At 38.5% G+C, this 20,774-nt stretch overlaps 1 protein-coding gene across 4 annotated transcripts in view; it reads right to left on the bottom strand.

Moving 5' to 3' along the window:
- Srpk2 (SRSF protein kinase 2) overlaps positions 1 to 20,250 on the bottom strand; it is a 112,043-nt gene extending 91,793 nt beyond the window's left edge. For all 4 annotated transcript variants that reach the window (XM_026784686.1, XM_013350434.1, XM_005358372.2 and 1 more), the window contains exon 1: positions 19,983 to 20,250. In XM_026784686.1, the coding sequence (XP_026640487.1) occupies positions 19,983 to 20,020 (38 nt within the window). In that variant the 5' untranslated portion in view covers positions 20,021 to 20,250. The remainder of the gene's footprint in view (positions 1 to 19,982) is intronic.
- Between the last annotated feature and the right edge of the window lie 524 nt (positions 20,251 to 20,774).

The raw sequence follows: 20,774 nt of genomic DNA on the forward strand, positions 1-20,774 counted from the left end.
CCGAGTGCTGGGCCCACCACAGTGCTGTTTCTAGCTCTGGCACTTTAGTACTAACCAGATCGCTTTCTGTTCAGATCCAGTTTGGGTACATGACAAATATATTCTTAAAGATGATTGTCTGAGCAGCACCCTGCTTTGTCAGCCCTACCATTCTTCTTAAGCAGATGAAAGGTCACAAACAGTGAAAGAAATTAAAAGGAAATTTGCTTACTGAAAAGTCACTGAGTTTGGGCTGGAGAGATGGCTCAGTGGTTAAGAGCACTGACTACTCTTCTGGAGGACCCGAGTTCAATTCCCAGCACCCATGTGGCAGCACACAATTGTCTGTAACTCCAGGTGGGAGGAGTCTGACGCCCTTTTCTGGCTGTTGAAGACAGTGTGTGTGTGTGTGTGTGTGTGTGTGTGTGTGTGTGTGTGTGTGTGATATACAGACATGCAAACAGGCAAAATGTTCATGCACATAAATATAAAAATAATAAATTATTAAAAACTGTTTAAAAAGGCACTGAGTTCAGTATCACCTTCTGCCATGATCTGCCTATAAAATAAGACAAGGATGAGGTCAAGTTCTGCACATTTCTTAAATAGTCACGGTGTGATTTGGTTCTAAACTGCTGATAGCATTTCTAGATCTGTTCTACTTCTCCCACAAAATGAAAATGATCTCAAGTAATTATGTGGATATGCATCCCCACTTTCTCTGCCTATCTTAAGAAGAGGCTAGAAATTACTGGTAAGGATAGATAAGCCCCACAGTAAGTAATAAAATAAAATAGCCATTACTGAATTATACTGCATATACAAGGACCTGTGTACTGGTATGCATGCCCTGGGCTAGCCCACAGCAGGTAGCTGTAGGAGGTTGAGCTGTGAAGTCTGTCTCCAGTCCTCAGACAGGACCTCAGGCTTAGCAACAGCTACAGGCTGAATATGAAAGCAGGAAACTATGAAAAACTGCTACAGCTTGCCAAGCAGTACTCCAAATATAAATCTACTTCACAACACTATTTATTCTGGTAGAAGGTAGGTATGACTCAAAAACATGAGAATCTTTATATTCTAATCTCAATTTCCTAAATCTACCTAATGGCATTTGCACCTGAAGAGACGAAAAGAACTCCAAATGTGGTGACTCTAAAGTTAAAATCCTAAAGAAATTTGAAACACAACTTTGAATAATGGTAAATTCAAGACTACAAGCAAGCTGAGGATGTCAATAACATAAATTTGAAGAAATGTTTAAATTCAGCTATGAAGATTCTTTTATGTCTAAATTAGCAAACATCTGTGATTCAGTGAAGGAACTGACAGAAGCAGAATTTTGCCAGTATGATGCAGAGAACTCTACCTAGTATTCTGACTCCTGACATTGTTACCACGATAGGAAAAGAACACCAGGCAGACAGGCAACTACAACTCACCATGTTATAGTATAGCATGGCTCAGGGTTCACAGGCAATTCATATTAAGTAAGTAGATCTAAAAGGGGAAAAACCAAAATGAAACCACTTAGAACAAACATGCTGGCAGGAGCACTGGCCCACATCCAGGCAATTTGATCAGAATAATTTCCCAAGCACACCTTCCAGCAAAAAAAGAATGAGAGAGAGAGAGAGAGAGAGAGAGAGAGAGAGAGAGAGAGAGAGAGAGAGAGAGAGGGAAGGAGGGAGGCAGGCAGGAAGGCAGGAAGACAGGAAGGAAGGAACGAAGGAAGGAAGGAACGAAGGCAGGCAGGCAAAAAAACAAACAAAAACACCCCAAGGAGCAATGAGAGTTAAGTCTCCAAAATGCCTGAGCACTGGGATGCTGAGCAAAACCACTTATGGAAACAAAATAGTTCAGAAGGTACTAAAATATTAACCAACACCTTCAGCCATACAAATAGCATTAGCATTTGTTTTCTTTGTGAATGCTTCCTTATGAATTAGGAAAGAAACTTTTAAAAAGTCTTTATTCAAATATACACTTGTATATTTGTATATTTGTACAGAGATGTGCTAGGTACCAGTGACACAAAGGCCAGACAAAGTTCAATCTCTCACTGACTAATTGATAGAAGCAGAAAGGGTATAACTGAGAAACAGGATGCTCTGTGATGGGAGGGCATTATACTCATAGGAAGCATACCTTACAGAAAAGGGGGAGGCAGAACATGTAAGGACTTCAGATGAGAGGGAAGGCACAAAGCCAGAAGATTCCAACAGGTTAGAGACCGTCAGACAAGTAAGTGCAGCATCTGTGGCTGGCACCAGGAAACACTGAACAGAAGCCATACAGCACAGTGAAGGACCAACCAGAAGTGGACAGTGAAAGAAAAACAAAAACAAAAAAAAGTAAGATGGCCAGGGGTGGTAGCTCACACCTTTAATCCCAGCAAAGACAGGAGGATTTCTGTGAGTTCAAGGCCAGCCTGATTTACCTAATGAATTCCAGGACAGTCAAGACAACACAGAGAAACCTTGTTTCAAACAGACATATTTAAAGACATTAAAAGAGGTGAACAGGTAACTCTAAGACTAAGTCTAGACATAGTTTTTAAAACTAAAAGAAGATGTGTCAGAGTTTGCCAAAGCAGGGGTCATACAAAGGTCATCCCAAGGTGGGAGGAGGGGCACTAATAAAGGGGTGGCAAAAGCAAGTAACAGCCAAGATACCTTGCAGGAATGTGTCAGGGGCCCCGGCAGTCAGGGCCACAAAGTGTGTGAATGATACACATGATATACCAGCAAATCCCCTTCCTACTTACTAGGCAAAGATGAGAGAACTTTCTTCTATCCTTCAATAGACCCCAGGAATGTTCCTGCTGCCTTCTACTTTCTCTGAAAGATATTTACAATGTCCACGTAAACCCACAGAGACAAGATACATCAAGCAGTTATTTTCAGTCACCTCAGAGATCCTAAGAGTAGCTATAAATCAAAAGAATTATTTATTCCCTGCCCCTCCTCCTGCAACAGTTTACAAGATAGAAAATGAGTACAGTACACACCAACCACTAGAGAAAGAAGGGATTACTGAGTTTAGTTTAGCCCCATTTTAAATCTGAGATGTCAAAAGACATTCATTAGAAGTCTGAAGCGGAGCTAGATATAGATAGACTTCTATAGTTCATATGGAGATCAGCAGACATGAATATAGAAACCACCAGTGTGCAGATGGTATTTAATAGCACTAAAACAGATGAGGTCATCTGCAGGGCGAGTACAGACAGGAAGAGCAATATACAAACCGAGAGGTATTATGTTTTAATTTTCTATTGTTGAGAAGAGACACCATGATCAAGGCAACTTATAAAGGACAGCACTTAATTTGAGGACTCACAGTTCCAGAGGATTAAGAGTCTGCGGTCATAAGGGCAGGAAGCATGGCAGCAGGCAGGCATAGCACTAGAGTTAATAGCTGATGAGAGCTTACATTTGATCATTTGATCCATAAGAATAGGCAGAGATACAACTAACTAGGAATGGTATGTATGGGCTTTTGCAAAACCAAAGTACACCCTTAGTGACACACCTCCTCCAACAAGGTCACACCTCCTCATTCTTCCTAAACTGGGAACCAGGTTTCACCAACCAGGAATCAAGTCCTCAAATACATGAGTCTATGGGGATGGAGGTGGTGGTGGTAGCAGTGGAGGTATCCTCATTCACTGCTTTAATTTCTATGTTCTTTAATTGGCAAATGGGGATATGTGAATGCATGTATATGTATGTACATATATGTATTCACCATACCATGTGAATGTCAGAGGACAAATTTGTGGGTTTCTCATTCCACCTTTCTAGTAGGTTGCAAGGATTAAACTCAGGTTGCCAGATTCGTGTGACTCAAAGGCAGAAACCTCTATTAAAGGATAAATATACATAATCTATCTGAGGTATTGTGAGTACTGAAAAAAAATCAACTAACTATATATATCTTACCAATCTCAATATAGATTTCCAATTAGTGGCAACAATATTTCATTTGCCCAATCTGTCAAGAAAACCAGGGTTTCCACTGGCATTTCCAGACTAAGGAAGCAGGGTCTTTTATGTGGATAATTTATACTCAGGCACCTTCAAGAATCTAATGGGCGAGAAGATATAAACAGAAAAGCAGGGTCTGGGATGTCTTGGCATGTATGTACACTCAATTCAGTATTTTATAGGGGGAAATATAGGACTCTGCTACATGAATGAAATAGAAATGAAGATCCACAGATCCAGATCTAATAATGTCTGAACACACTTTTCAAATACAAATTGATCAATAATCTGAAACCCCAAATCCAAAATGTCCAAAATCTGAAATTTAAAATACCTTTTTTTTTTTTTTTTTGGTTTTTCGAGACAGGGTTTCTCTGTAGCTTTGGAGCCTGTCCTGGAACTCCCTTTGTAGACCAGGCAGGCCTCGAACTCACAGAGATCTTCCTGCCTCTGCCTCCCGAGTGCTGGGATTAAAGGCGTGCGCTACCACCGCCCGGCTTAAAATACCTTATTTAAAATATGCTAAATTAGAAAATTTCATACCATGAAATTGTTTCATGTACAAAATTACAACACTTAAATTACTTTTATACAGCATACATAATGCATACATGAAACAAAAATAAACTTTATATTTGGGCCCCATGCCAAAACTATTTGTGTATATGCAAATATTCTAAGTCTGAGTCTGAAAATATCTGGTTATAAGATTGCAGATAAATAATATTCAAATTGAAGATAATGATCCTGGAGTTGGAAGTCCTTCTGTATATGTATTGCAAAGCTGCTTTGGCCTAGACAGGGCAGGATAGAGTAGAGCGGGATTCCAAACATAGGGGAGGAAAGAAGACAGAGCCTCTGAAGGAGACTGGTGCCTGGGAACCTTACCAGCAAACCACGAGCCTCGTGGTAGAATATAAAATAACAGAAATGGATTAATCTAAGACATAAGAGTTAGTAAATAAGAAGCCTAAGCTAATAGGCCAAGAGTGTTTTAATTAATATAGTTTCTGTGTGGTTTTTTTCAGGCCTGGAAGACCGGAAAATGATGAGCAGCCTCCATCTACAATTTCGTAAGGTTGTTTCTCCTATGGTCAATTGTTTTTCTCTATCAACAATGTTTTTCTCTACAGACAAAATATTAAGTAATTTTGTGTTGCAAAATACGGCTGGGTTTTTTGGTATCTGTGTGTAATATACATTTATTTTTTTTTATGTGAGAGCAAATGAACAGGCAGGGCCATGTGACAATGTGTGCCTAGAAGTCAGTGTCCAGCTTTGGGAGTCAGTTTCTGCCTTCCACTTTCTTCAAGGCGCAGTCTCTCTGTTGTTTACTACTGCATACCAGGTTAGCCGACCTGAGAGCCAAAGAGTGTCCTGCCTCTGCTTCCAACCATGTAGGGAAGGATAGATGGGTCAAATATACACCGGAAGTTTACACTTTCAGTCCCGCGTTTGTACGGCAAGAGCTGCACCCCGAGATAACTCCCCAGGCCACATTATAGACTGGTCAGCTTTGCTATTAGTTCTTAAAGAACACAAGGTTGAAAAACGTGTTGATAAGAGAATATTTTGATGTTTAAGGACCCCTGAAGACATTCAAAACAATAATTCATATGCATTCAGCGCTGTTCAGCATATGTCATGTTCTTGAGAGAGTATGGATGATTAAAACTAAATAAAGAGAGATGTGTGGAGAATGTGAGCTGCCAGAATAAGCCAGGCCAAGGCTGGTGATACACACCCGTAACACCAGCACTCACATAGCTAAAGGCAGGAGGAATTACCTCAAAAGAGGTAAATGACTAGCCAAGATTTCCTGTATCAACAGTAAAAATGAAGCGTTCCTGTATTTATGGAGGATCCCAAGCCATTCACTGCAAGACATTTCCACAGGTCTTACATATTACATACAAGCTGCCATGACACTGAATCAATGAGAAATTTCAAGTTCAAAACTATAAAAGGAGTCAGGTGAGATGGTGCAGTTCTGTAATCCAGAGACCCAAAGCTGAAAGTCAGTCTGGATTTAAAGCAAGACGCTATCTTAAAAAAAAATTAAAATTAATTTTTTAAAAACATAGTAAGGGGCTGGGGAGATGGCTCAGAGGTTAAGAACACTGGCTGTTCTTCCAGAGGTCCTGAGTTCAATTCCCAGCAACCAAATGATGGCTCATAGCCATCTGTGATGAGGTCTAGTGCCCTCTTCTGGCATAGAAGTGTACATGCAGGAGGAACATTGTATACATAATAAAATCTAAAAAAAAAAATTTAATAAATTAGAAAGAGAACACATCAACTAAAAAAAAACAGTAAAAATAAATTATAGCCAGCTTGGATCACACGGTAAGTTCCAGGACAACTAGCTACATGGTGAGACCTTGTCTCACCGGTGCTTCTAGCACACCCCAAAATAAATCATGTCATGGATAGAGATAACAGTCACATAGTGGTATGGTGTCAGATATTCAGGAGACTAAGTAGGAACACTTCAGCCTTGGCAGCACAATGAGATCCTATTTCTTTGTTTTTAAGTTAATTTGTACCAGATACATTGGCACCCACCATTAGTCCCAGTCCTCAGGACACAAAGGCAGGCAGATCTCTGCAAGTTCCAGACCAGCCTGATCAATACAAGGAATTACAGGCCAGCCAGGTCTATACAGGGAGCTGCAGGACAGCCAGAGCTACTCTGGAGGTTTGAATAGGTATGGCCCCACTGTATCTGAATGTTTTTCCCACTGGGAGACACACTATTAAGAGGGGTGGCTTTGTGGAATAGGTGTGGCCTGGTTGGATGAAGTGTGTCGCTGTGAAAGTGAACTCTGACGTTTTATAAGATCAGGTATGGCCAGTCGTACACATACTCTTTCTGCTGCCTACAGATCAAAATATAGACCTCCCAGCACTTTCTCCAACCCCATGTCTGCCTGCACACAGCCACATCCCACCATGATGATAATGGACTAAACCTCTCAAACTGTACAAATAAATAAAATGCTGATTGGCTAGTAGCCAGGCAGGAAGTATAGGCGGGGCAACAAGAACAAGAGAATTCTGGGAAGAGGAAAGGCGCACTCTGCAGTCGTCACCCAGACACAGAGAAAGCAAGATGAGGATGCCTCGCTGATATAGACAAGAATTGTGGACTAATTTAAGATATAAAAGTTAATAAGACTCCAGAGCTAATAGGCCAACCAGTTTATAATTAATGTAAACCTCTGTGTGGTGTTTTTTTTTTTTTTTTTTTTGAGAACTAAACAGCTGTGGGACTGGGCAGGACAGAAACTTCTGCCAACACAGTGGTGCTGAAGGAACTTCAGGAGCCTAGCTAAAGCAGCTTTAGAAGAAAAGGATTTGACTATGTTGCCTACAGATTGTTCTTGTGTTATTTTGGTGAAAAATGAGGCTGCTTTTTACCCTTATCTGAAGAGTCTGCCTGAGGCTAAAGTGAAAAGATTTGAATTAACTTCATTGGCAGAGGAAATCCCAAAACAGACTAGTATAGACTCTGTTATGTGGTTATTAATGGTAACTCTAATGAAGATTTATAATGAAAAGGAACAAGCTAAGAAAGTAAAATACAAAATGTACAACTTGAGGAGAAAAGGAGCATCAGGAAATTTGAGATTGTTACAGACTATGGGACTTCTGAAGTTGGACTGAATGCATTTTTTTGCATTATGATACAGCAACAAGCCTTTGTAGGCCTGAGAAAGGAATGTGATGATTTGAAAGAAAATGGTCCCCACAGGGAATGGCACTATAAGGAGGTATGGCTTTCTTGGAGGAAATGTGTCACTATTGGGGTGGACTTTCAGGTCTCATTTATGCTCAGTGTGGCACAGGCTTGCTTCTGCTCCCTGTGGATCAAGATGTAAAACTCTCAGCTCCTTCTCCAGCACCAAGTCTGCCTACACACCACCATGTCCTGCCATGATATAATGGCCTAAATCTCTGAAACTGTAAGTCAGTCAGTCCCAACTAAATGTTCTCCTTTATAAAAGCTGCTTCATAAGCTCATACTATACATGGTATGGTCATGATGTCTATGCACAGCAACAGAAACCCTACATAAAGGTACATAGTAAAAGTAACTCAAAACTAACTGCAAATAAATAGATAAAAATAATTTTTTTTAATTAAGAGCACAGTACGCAGATAGAGTTGTAGGTAAAGGACGACCTGGGAAGAGTCAGGAAAGCATTTATATGATCTCAAAATATGGCATTCCCAAAGGATAAATATTATTTTAAAATATTAATTTGTCAAACTGTCATAAAAATTATTGATGCACAGATCTAAAGTCTTTTCTATACACCAATATGCCATGAACACCTTTTCTGAAAAATCAGGAAGCCTTTAATGCCCTCTATATAATTTGTGGCTGTCCTTAATGTCTCAGGTACGCGAAGCAAGTAAATTTTACTACTATGAAAATTAGCTCCCATCTTTGTTATTTGCTATTAAATCTTGCGCAGAAACTCTGGTTAAGGTAGATAATAACTTTGCTTTTCTTTCAAAGCAAGTTGGACAGCCAGGCAGAGTCCTAGAAACCAAAAGCTATTCAGGGGATTTTTTGCAAAGAGAATGAAATAAGGAAGAAAAGTTCATTTCAAGCAAATACAATTCCCTCATTTGCATGCCTTGCAAAGAATACCTGTACCTACTATGAAAGAGAAGTAAGCTTTTTAGTGTGATACCACAGCAAGAAACACATCAACAGGTTCTTCCTTAAACTACAAAACCCCAACCCAGGGGAGTGTCAGGTGTGACAAACCTTGTTCACATTATCATAAAACATTTCTTAGAGAAGTTTTTCACTTAAGAAAAATGGCAGACCTTTTTAATTTCTACTGGAAAAAGTTGGATTAAACAAAAAGTCACTTTCATCAAACTAGATTTAATCCTATCACACTTCCCTTTCACCAAATGAAAATAGCTACCCTCACAATTATAAAGCTTCCTTATCCTCAAGCACTAATTAGCCTCCAGGCTAATTATTATTCTGCCCCAGGAAACACATGTTCTTTCTAGGTCCAAGGAATAATATATCAGACAGGGAGTTAGCCAGCTAAGCCATGAAGCCAGCCCCAAGGAATATTTTTACAACCTCTGATAAATTTTATACAAAAGCTAGTGAGGGGGACAAGAACTAAAAATCTGTCCAAGTTTTAATTTTTTTTAAAGCACTGGCTAAAACTGTATAGCAAGAATAAATTGAAGTTAAATTCTCTTCAGTGTGTATTTAGGGGGTGAGTGAATAGGTAGATGGGTAATGTTTGAATAGTATAAACTAATAATCTACTTATCTTCATTTATCAATTTTACAGTTCTGTATCATTTTAGGAAAAGGAGCTACATTCTGATGAGTAAGATGTGGGAGGTTAACCTTCTCACTAAAAGAAGAGAAATTTAGCATCTCTTAAGAAATCCTAAAAAGGATTTTATATTTAAAAAAATGACTACTCTACCTTATACTAAGGAGATAAACTTTTACCCAGACAGTATAATACTACTGGACACAAGAGCAAATGAGTTAGACAATTGGGGTGAAACTTATGAAAGCGAGCCCATCAAAGGAACAGCCAGTTTTCATGAATGAGAAGACAAGGGGGAAAGCAGCTGTACTAGTGCATGTGTAACCCCAAAAGTTTTCTTGACGTGGAAACGAGAAGATCATGAGTTTGAGGTAGCTTGGGCTATAACAGAAAAGAGAGGGCCAACCTGGGGTACATAAAGAGAAGAAGTGGGGAGTATATACAGGAGAGAAGGAGAAAAAAAGGAAAGAAAAGGAGAAGGGAGCAAGAGACCTCATACAAGCTAACCATCTGTATTGAATGTCTGACCATCTGTCTGAAATGAAAAGTTTGAATATAACTTCTTGAAATGCTTTTAAAAATTAAGATTCATTAGTGCAAACAGAATACACAATTTTTCCCTCGTTGATTAATTATTCCAGTTGGTAGCTAGCAGCTAGTCAAGGGCACCCTAAGGACACCTTAGGTATTTCATAAATCTATGACTGAATGTAAGAATCTACAAGTCTTTTACTAAAGTCAGTTATACTAACTTCACTTTAATTCATGTACACAGAGAGCCTTTACTGGAGCAAAAGCCACAAGACAGAAACTGAAAAGTCTGCACAACTTAGTGTATTCATTAACATCAGCAATACAACACTCAAAACCAAATGTGGGTGAGGACCCTTGTGTGCATTGGCAGAGACAATGTAAAGTCTGTTCTTCTGAGGACACTTTAGTGTTTATCAGCAAAACCTTACAAACTTGCATAGTAATAATTTCACTTCTAAAACCAAGACTCAATAAACAAAGTGAATGAATATCCTCTTAAACAGATATAGTTTAACATCACCTTTTAAAAATCCCTACATGGGGATGGAGAGACAGCTCAGTGATTAATTAATTAAGGGCATTTTCTGCTCTTCTAGAGGACCCTTTTGTTCCCAGAACCACCATCAGACAGTTCACAACTGCCTGTAAATTCAGCTCTAGCGGCTCCTACATCCTCTCTGGACCCTGCAGGTATCCACATTCACATGAGAGATACACAAACACAAAATTTTAAATATTTTTAAAATTTATTTTATTTTTAAATTGCATGAGTGTGTGTGTGTGTGTGTGTGTGTGTGTGTGTGTGTGTGTGTAAAATTACACTACAAAGACTAGGCTATTGAATATTCTTTAAGAATACAAGAAAAAACGCACAAGGATAGGAAGTAAACTACAATACTGTGTTTTGGTTTTGGCAATGGTGCAACCACTATGAAGTACATGTTTGTAAGCTCTAATTGACAGGAAAGCCTCAGTATCTTAGAATATAGTTCTCAGCAGTGGTCACCAGGGTCAGAACAACTGAAATGTTACAATCTGGAAATCTAGCCTTGGAATGAATATAGTTTAGCCTGGAGCTGGGCGCATGTCATTAGTCCCAGCACTTGGGAGGCAGAGGCAGGTGACTCTTTAAGTTCAAGGCCAGTCTGGTCTACAGAACGATTCCAGGACAACTAGAGCTACACAGAAGAACCGTATCTAAAAAAAACAAAAACAAAAAACAAACAACTTTAATTGTATGCCTTCTACCTGTTGATGTGATGCCAAGTGACAATTAGAAAATCCCTCTCAGTGGGTCTGCACAGGTGGGTCAGTATGCTATGGCACAGAGAAAGGGGTTTCCTGTGATCTGCATCTGAGAATCAGATGCTCTCTCACTAGAGCGATCTGACATAAGGACCCAAAAACTAAAGAAAAATAAAAGGGTGGAAGAACTAGCAAACCTTGGCCTGTATCTCCACACAGTCAGCAGTCCCTCGTGTGCTGTGGCTGTTATCTGCTCCCTTCTGCCATACATACCTCTCATCTTTTAAAGTACTATGTCCAGAAATGTAATTTTTAGGGCTGGAGGGATGGTTTAACAGTTAAGAGCACTGGCTGCTTTTCAGGAGCACCCAGGTTCAATTAATTCCCAGCACCCATTTGACAGCTCACAACCATCTGTAAATCCAGGACCAGGGGATTCTACACTCTCTTCTGACCTTTGTGGACTGCACACATACAGATAGATATGTAGGCAAAACATATCTTTATGTAAAGATAATAAAAACATGTTAAGAAAATGCCTTTTGAAACAGAAACGCAATTACTAGTTACATGCAGTACTTTTAAGCACTGCCGAGGTCCACCCACTGCGGCATCATCCATGAAACAGTGCTCAGTGCTATATGCCCAAGAAATGAACCAAGCTACAAGCACAAGCACTCACCAATATTATCTGCTGTAGAAATATTGTACATCAATTATCTGTAGAAAATCTATGATTTTGTGCTGTCTTTGGGGTGTGCAGATTTAAAAAAAAATCACAGAGTGAATGGTTTGTAGCAGCTGCTGATAAATGCTGCACAGACAGAAAATAAATATAATCTATAAAAATCAGTCATGATTTTTTTTCAGCCCCATGATATATAAAGGATTCTTCTGCATCAGGAATCTGAACTACAGTCATTAAAAGCAGTTATTTTTGTCATTGTCATTGTCATTACAATAGCTGCTGAGCACAGTATGTTCTGAACCATTCCTGGTAAACTCATATAATTTACCAATTAAGGGAAGATTCACACTGGACAGTGTCACAGCCTGTAATCCCAGCAATCAAGAGACTGAGACAAGATGATCTCAAGTTCCAGGACAATCTTGGTTACTGAGAAGGACCTCAGTCACAAAGACAAAAATGAACCAGTCAGCAAGGTGCTTCATTCAGTAGGTGAAGTGCTTGCTGTACAAGCCTCACAACCTGTTTGATCTCAGAACATACAAAATGATGGGAGAAGAGAACAGACTGCACCAAGCGGTCTTCTGACCACTATATGTTCATCACGGCACATAAGTGCCACATACCCACAATATGCACACATATGGATGCACAATATTTTGTTTGTTTTATTTTGCTTTTCAAGACAGGGTTTTCTCTGTGTAACAGCCCTGGTTGTTCTGGAACTAGCTCTTGTGGACCAGCCTGGCCTCGAACTCACAGAGATCCACCTGTCTCTGCCTCCCAAGTGCTGGGATTAAAGGTGTGAGCCACCACCATCTGGCTAGATATACAAAGAGAAGCTTCCAAGATAAGAGGAAATTATTACTAGGACTTGGTAACAAATAATACTTAAGCACATATTCAGGATTCTGCTTCTTTTTTTTTTTGGTTTTTCGAGACAGGGTTTCTTTGTGGCTTTGGAGCCTGTCCTGGAACTAGCTCTTGTAGACCAGGCTGGTCTTGAACTCACAGAGATCCGCCTGCCTCTGCCTCCCGAGTGCTGGGATTAAAGGCGTGCTTCTTTTACAAGCTTCTTACATTCAGAGAATCCTGCACAAGTCTCACTTATGACACTTGCCAACTGAAATTCACTGTGAACAGAGGCTATGGCTCAGGTTCCAGTCTTTCATGTAGGAGCATCTGGACTAAACCTAGGACACTGCTTCTTAAGGTGAACGACACTGTTTCCCCACCTCAGGTAGAAACAGAAAAATTATTTTGAAAGAATTTGTTATATTTCCTGTGCTTAACTACAACTAAATGTAACAGAAAGGCATGATACTTTAACTATTAGTACAACAAAAAATGACACACAAAATACTGACACTAGGAGAAAATGTATGGTTTGATGTTGCTTTTTGTTGTTGCTGTAAAGAAACGGAAAGCATTCAGATTTAATTTCTATTTTACATTAAAATAAATGTAAAAATTGTAACTATAAACTACATGACACAAAAGAACTAAGAATTGAAATCTTGATAGCTTACATGAGTTAATTTGTTGTGACTATAATTTAACCTATGCCTGTGGCAAAGAACAGACTATTACCTGTATCAAAAGCCTTCACACAAAGTTCTTTTCTACACATAAAATCGTCAGATGAGTCTAAAAACATGGGTACTCAGCAGGCCAGACCTCATATTACCTTTATCCTAAGAACCATGGGAATACAAGTGAAGGGTTTTTACAGTGAATGGCCTTCCCAACAGATTGTTTTTTAAATGATGTGAGCAACAATTCTAACATCAGACAAAATCAAAGATTAAATGGATAACAAACATAATAGTGTAGGAAGTAAAGCACATAGTTATCAACAAAAGGGCAGCTCAGATAAATGCTATGTTTAACCAAAAATTAAATGGCAAGACATAGCACTTTTATGCTAGCTCAAGAAATCTTCAAGAGCAAGTGCAATTTAAAAACAGTTTATAAATTATGAAAATGCCACAAGACAGATTTATTTCCTCAGTTTCTAAAGTAAGCTCTTCCTTGCAGTTTATACAAAGGCTTCTAAGAGGATTTACCACAGTAATTATTTTGCTATTGAAACCAAATCGAAAAACTAATGTTAACATGCATGGCCTCTAGACCTGTTAAAAGATGATAATAAGTCGGGCGGTGGTGCGGCATGCCTTTAATCCCAGCACTCGGGAGGCAGAGGCAGGCGGATCTCTGTGAGTTCAAGACCAGCCTGGTCTACAAGAGCTAGTTCTGGGACAGGCTCCAAAACTACAGAGAAACCCTGTCTCGAAAAACCAAAAAAGAAAAAGAACAGGATAATCAGTGGGGATGGTTCCCTTATGACTCTAAGTTCTAATGTTCATCTCCTTTATAACATCTGTTCCAAAAAACAGTCCCTGTCTGTTTATAAACCTAGACTCAACAGAAATGCATACACAGATTCATTTATCAAAAGACATGCATACAAATGCTCAAAGCAGCACTATACCTAAGCCCACAGCCACAAACACCACCCATCAACAGGTGAAATGGATAAAAGTAGACCCAAGCTATAAACTCTGAGAGCAGTGACCACACACATGAAGCACATGGGCAGCACTGGGAGAGACAAAGGGAAGGCATGTGTCTTCTCTCATATCACTTTACTTCTGGGGACTAAACCAGGGAACCCAGTCAAGCTAAACATGTTTAAACATAAAACCACCGAAGTACACTTTCACCCATATCTCCCTTTTCACTACTTCTGCTCATGAAGGTTTCCTACTGCACTGTACTCAAGGATTCTAGAAGGGAGGACCATAACCCAGCCATCTTCCTACTTCTCAGATCTTTAAGACATTGAAGCACAAAATCCAGTGCATGTGCAGGAGATCTCTGCAGCCTTAGTTCACAGGTGCCATATGTCTCCCTTCAAAAGTATCCTTTCAAGTTCTTCTCAGAGTTATCTGCCCAAACAAACGAAACTCACTGCTTTCCATCTATAACTCTGAGAGGAGGCTCTGTCACTTGTGCTCCACAGCTTCTTCATTCAGAGACTTCCCACACAGCTCACAGCCAAAACGCAACCAGGAAGGGGCAAACCATACAATCAGGTTGAGTTTATGCCAAAAATCTCAAAGAATACTGTACTCCATCATATAAATGTGAACATTTTCCAAGAATCCAATTTAGCTTCCTGTAACCAAGCATGGAGTTTTAAAATGTTTTAAAGGTTTCTATTTACACAATATTCAAAACAGAAACTGAATAGCCATATGCAAAAAAAAAAAAAATTAAAACATCGCTATCAATCCTTACCTCAATATTAAAACCCCAAATGGATCTGTAGAGCAAACATTAGGAAAATAATTTCTAGTTGAGCATGGTGGCACAAGTCTTTAAACCACACATATGTGGACAGATCATATGATGAGGTCAGCCTGGTCTACAAACTGGAGTTTCAGGACAGCTTGGACTACAAAGAGAAACACAGTCTCAAAATTCCGCCCCCCCCAAAAAAGGGGGTGGGGATTGAGGAAGAAGAGAAGGGGGAAAAAACATATAACTTCCAAAAAATACATCCGGCAGAAAATTTAAATGGGCCTAGGCTTGGCAAAGATTTCTTATGTGTCACACACACACACAAAAAAAAAAAAATAAACTAAACTTAAAAAAAAGTAACAACAAAAACCCTACAAACAAAACTTAAAAAATCCACGAAACTATATTTCTTATGATTTGCAAAATTCCAATATCTTCAATAAAAATACTAATAAATACTGAATATAAACAAAATAAGCATTTAGCCACCACTTTGACTCCTTCTACCATTCAGGAAAAAAAATTTATCCTGTAAACAAGGACACTAAGAAAGCAGTGGCAGGGTGGGGCCTGGCAAAGGGAAGAAAGAGCAGGGCCACCAATGAATGCACAGCCTAGTGTGTGTGCTGGGAAGCGACAGAAGCGAGGAGACAAGAGATGCTTTGGCTGGCTGTCCATCTGTACTGCTCAGACCTCACCAAGCAGGCTGGAGTAGATGAAGAGCACCTGGTTCGGGGACCACCGTTACCATCAAATTCCTCCTTTCATTACTCTTCAAGGTTTCTTTTGCTCCAAAATAAGAAAGGAAATTAAAAGACAGAGGAACAAACACAAGTGGTGCACATAAAATGCTCTTACATGGGGCAGGGATATATTTATCATCCCTATTACTTCTCACCAATGCTGTTTATCCAGCACTGGTCAAATACAGGATACAGCATTACGTTTATGATTTTTTCCAGTACTTGTTTCTTCCTTCATTGAAAAGGCAGCAAGCAACTTATGGATTCAGTATTTGCTGACTATCTGTGAGGCTACAAGGACTCTCTTTATGACAATAAAAATGTCACGTTATAAATACAAAAAGCTTGTCCTGAGAAAACACAAACCCTAATTAGAGCACTGAATTGCTAGTCTTTAAGTGACTGTGGGACACACAGCTTCTCACTTATTCTGCACTCTTTCTCCCCTCCCCGCCCCGGCCCTATTAAGAAGTTAGTAGAATCCGGTTCAATTCCCAGCACCAACAACCAACCCACCAACAGGAGAAATAATATCTGGATTGTTTAGTGAGCAGTTGCTACCCTTTTCCTAGCATGGTTTTGATTCCTCCTCTTAACCACATGCTCTACCTCATGAACTCCAGGAGTGGCAACGCCAGAACAAAGAAAAAGGGGTGGGGGGAATGGGTGAAAACTTAACTGTTGCCATTAACGATCCTGTTTACTTTATTAAACTAAACGGGAGTGGACAAACGCGTAAACTGTATCTAAGCACCAGTGCTACCATTTTAGCAAATCAGTACGTTCATTCATTCAACAAGCACTCAATTAAAAAAGGAAGCATTTGTGGTGGGATTATTCCTGGAACCTCCAGAAGGCAGTCTCTTGCAGCACATGTCCCCTCTTAACTGGCCACAACACATACCAGTTGTTTTGTAATTTGTCATGCATTCAATAATATCAAATATCAATAATATTAAACGATTTTAATCTTTAGAAATGTACATTAAAATTTTCTTCTGGGGGTTGAAGTGGTAAAAAAAATATTATTCCTTCTGAACACAACATGAAAAACTATAACTATAGCTGAGTGTAGCTGAATTAGCTTTGGCTTGGGAGTGGCCTTCCTAAATGGAGCACATGTACTCCATGTCTCCTCACCAAATTACGTCCTTATGAGTCTCCATTATTTCATCTGAGCTAAAAGCATAACTTTAAAATTAATTTCAAGAACTACTGTGATCCATTCATACACTGCATTATCTAAACACATTTCATTTTGGACCAATTTCATTTTTCAATGAAGATGTCTTCTCAAAAGTCTACAAAATTAAGCTAAGTTGTTTTTTTTCTTTATCATACTTTTCCCATTTTAGAAAAGTATATGAACAAAATCAATGCAGTAAATACTAGTTTCAACAAGATGAGCATTTTCTACATAGTGGACTGAAAGTATAAAGTAAAAGGGTTACTAACAACACCCCAGCACAAATCCCATACCTACCACACTCTGTTTCTACAAGAGCTCTCAGAAGATCCACCAAACTGTGGGCACAGAGGTGAGTACAGGAATAATACCTTGTGGTGCACAGAGCTCAACAGTTTCTCCCTCTTTGGAAAAGAAACCAGAAGTCTCTGCCCCACCTACTGATAGGCATCTGGAATCTTGGCCCTATGAAAATCTCAAAAATCACTAACACTTAAGCTACTACACATAGAATCATTAATCATTTCTTTTCATCTTTTTGTCATCAAAAAGACAAAATCTACTTTTCAAAAGATAAAATATTTTTAAGATATAATAACTAATGAAGACAGGCGGTGGTGGCTCACGCGGCAGGCAGAACTCTGTGAGTTCAAGGCCAGCCTGATCTACAAGAGCTAGTTCCAGGACAGGCTCTAAAACTACAGAGAAACCCTGTCTCAAAAAAACAAAAAATATATATTATATTTATTATATATAAAATTATATTAATATATAATATTAATATATATAATAACTAATGAACAATGAGTTGAAACTGTGGTAAATATTATGAGATATTACATCCTGGGCAAAACACTGGTATTAGATAATGAACTTTTTACACTTGAGATTTATCTTTTACAGATTCCCTAAATTAGCAGTTCTCAACCTGGTAGGTCATGATACCTTTGGGCGGGGGTCAAATGTCCCTTTCATTGCGTCAGCAGGGACCATCAGGAATAACAGATACTCAGATTACGATTCATAATAGTAGCAAAATTAGAGTTATAAAGTAGGAATGAAAATAACTTATGGTTGGGGGTCACTAAAACATAAGGAACTGCATTATGAAGTTTGAGAATCACTGCTAAAAGGTCAAATGATAAGGCTTTTAATGACATGGAGAAAAAAAGGGCATTTTAATATACCTATATTAATTAAAAATTTTTGTGCTTACAAAGTATTGTTTCTCACCACCTTAGCAAGACTGTCAGAATTGCCCAGTAGAACTCTATGCATCTACTAAAATCAAAATCAACAAGGCAAGCTCCAGTAAACCATGCCAAAAAACATCCTCACAGCAGCTGGTTTCTAAGCTTTATAATTATGACAACATGTACACTCTTTTCTTTCAAATAACCACAAGAGCCTAAGTAAATAAAATCATGAAAATATTTTAGAGTGTTTTCCCAAATACAATGAGTTTTAGTCAGAACTCACTTGATTCTAACTTCTTTTTCAGAAATATTCATCCACTGTGTTCATCTCGCAATTTATCAATGCAGGATTTTTGCTGTCATCTCATTAAGTACACTCTAGTACAAAACTCTAAACCGGTGCTTGGCCTGCTCGCTGCTTGCCCTCCCTACCCTCTGCTGTTCCATCACCACCATTTTACTGGCAGAACATCCACAAGGCTCAAGATTGTTTTGCAGCTCAACAAACAGAATGATTGTGATCAGGTGGCTAGCCACAAACCAGAAGTTAGAAAGGTCAAAAATAAATAAATAAATGAAATAAACACAAACCTTCTTAGCTATTTTTTATTTTCAAACTCTACAGAAAGTAGCTACATCTCATTTGTAACCAAAGTTGCAAGCAGAAGCTTATTTACCTATTTCTACTAAGTCAATATAATCTTGTCATCAGATCATGCCCTGAAACTCATACACATTTTGCCATGAAGGATCAGCTAGTTCTTGTTTTAACAATATTTTTCCTCTATCATTTCCTTATCACCAAGTAATTTTCCATATTATTTTCCTAAATTTTCAATGTATGAACAAAGACAGCCCTGAAAATTAGCCCTAGAAAAGATGAATCAACATGGCTTAAATACAATTAACAACATTAAGTACAAATTGATAAGATAAGCAAAAGAAAAGGTAACTGTCAACTTTTTGCCTAAAAACCTCAATTCAAAACATGTTAGATACATATTTAATATACACAATTTTGATAAACAGAAGTGAACACAGAATTTATTTATCAAAATAGGGAACTTTGATCTCATTTTTACAGTAAATGAAAGTATCTTCATTTTGCTTATAAGGGAAAATAGTACTTTTCATAAAATATCTGCTTACAGGTATAATCATATGAATGACAGATAAAATAATTGCTTTAAAAATACTTCTGAGTCATTTTGTCCTTACCTGCAGGCATGAACCATGACTGCATGCAGTGACTGTTCCATTGCCTAGCAGAGACTTGAAGAAACATCACATCTCTTTTAGAGAATGTGACTAATCTGTGGGTTTGCCATTCCTAAGCTATGTACAAATGGCACTCCCTTTGTACATTAAAAAAAATACTTATTACAAGAAAAAAATCAACTATGTTTAAGCTAGATATTATAAATATCCTTGAAAATTCTATGTAGCAGCAACCTCAAAAAAATAGGAACAGAAATCCCATAATAGTTCCTTTAAAAAGCACAAGATTTTCTTGGTTAAATTTTTTTTCAGTTTTCAGCAGCTGTCACACATGAGCCAGCGGTCTGCTGTGTTATGGTGTGCATGCTGCAGCTGATTAAGCTGACTGTTTTTCTTTAAAAAAAAAAAAATCAATTACCCTTCGCAAAGCAGAACAGCTTGCCCAAACACATCTTCAATACAGCACAATGCCAGCATGCAGTACAACATTATAAAGCAAACTTGACAAGGAAAAGAATGTCCTATTTGTTTCTTAGCAATGCTACACCATTAATTGTTCATGCAAGAGATGTAGCTGTACCTTTCTGAAGAGGACGACTTCTCAGAGTTAACTGACATCAGCAGCTCAATCTTCTGCTTGATTTCTGGAAAAATCAGAAAATATTCACAACCAAGATTGCCTGCTCTCGCTTATAAGCCTTATATCAAGAGATTTTTCTTCTCTAATCCCTTTTGTTCAGAATGAGGCCACAAGATTCACAGTACTTCTGTTAGGACTCGGATTCAATGGTGCTATAAAGGGAAAACGCTCCAGAGGCATCAGGCCTTGCTAAACTATGCACATGACTGTTTATGAAAGCAGGAAGTACCATTTCTTTTAAGCAGAGGGGTGTCCTTTCTTTTCCCCAAGGCAGAACTACCCGAGCTCTATAAAAAGGCTTCAATTTGAACAAATTAGAATACAAACAAGAAACGCTAATATCTAAACTCAATATACTAAATAATTTAAGAAGCCTAAATTATAATGTTTCAGTCTGCAATGAACAGATTTGCAACCCCTGCCTGCTTCTATTTGATTAGCCCTGAAAAATATGGCTCAGTGAATCATTTTTGTCACTTAAGAATGAAATATTAAACCAAAACCCCAATTCAATGATTAAAATATGCTTAATCTTTGTTACAATTTCCTGACTGTCTTTAATTAAAGATATATTTAATATCTAGTCCCTAATGCCTTCAAAAAGAGTCTTCTTTTTTTACACCTTAGCTCTCCCCTCCTCCTTCACAGTATACAAGTGCACAGCAACACCCAGGTACCGAGCAGAGATGATACTCTTGTCCTTTCAGGAAAGGGCTGGCAATGCTGCCTACA

Source organism: Microtus ochrogaster, chromosome 26, assembly GCF_000317375.1.
Source record: "Microtus ochrogaster isolate Prairie Vole_2 chromosome 26, MicOch1.0, whole genome shotgun sequence".
NCBI classification, from domain to species: Eukaryota; Metazoa; Chordata; class Mammalia; order Rodentia; family Cricetidae; genus Microtus; species Microtus ochrogaster.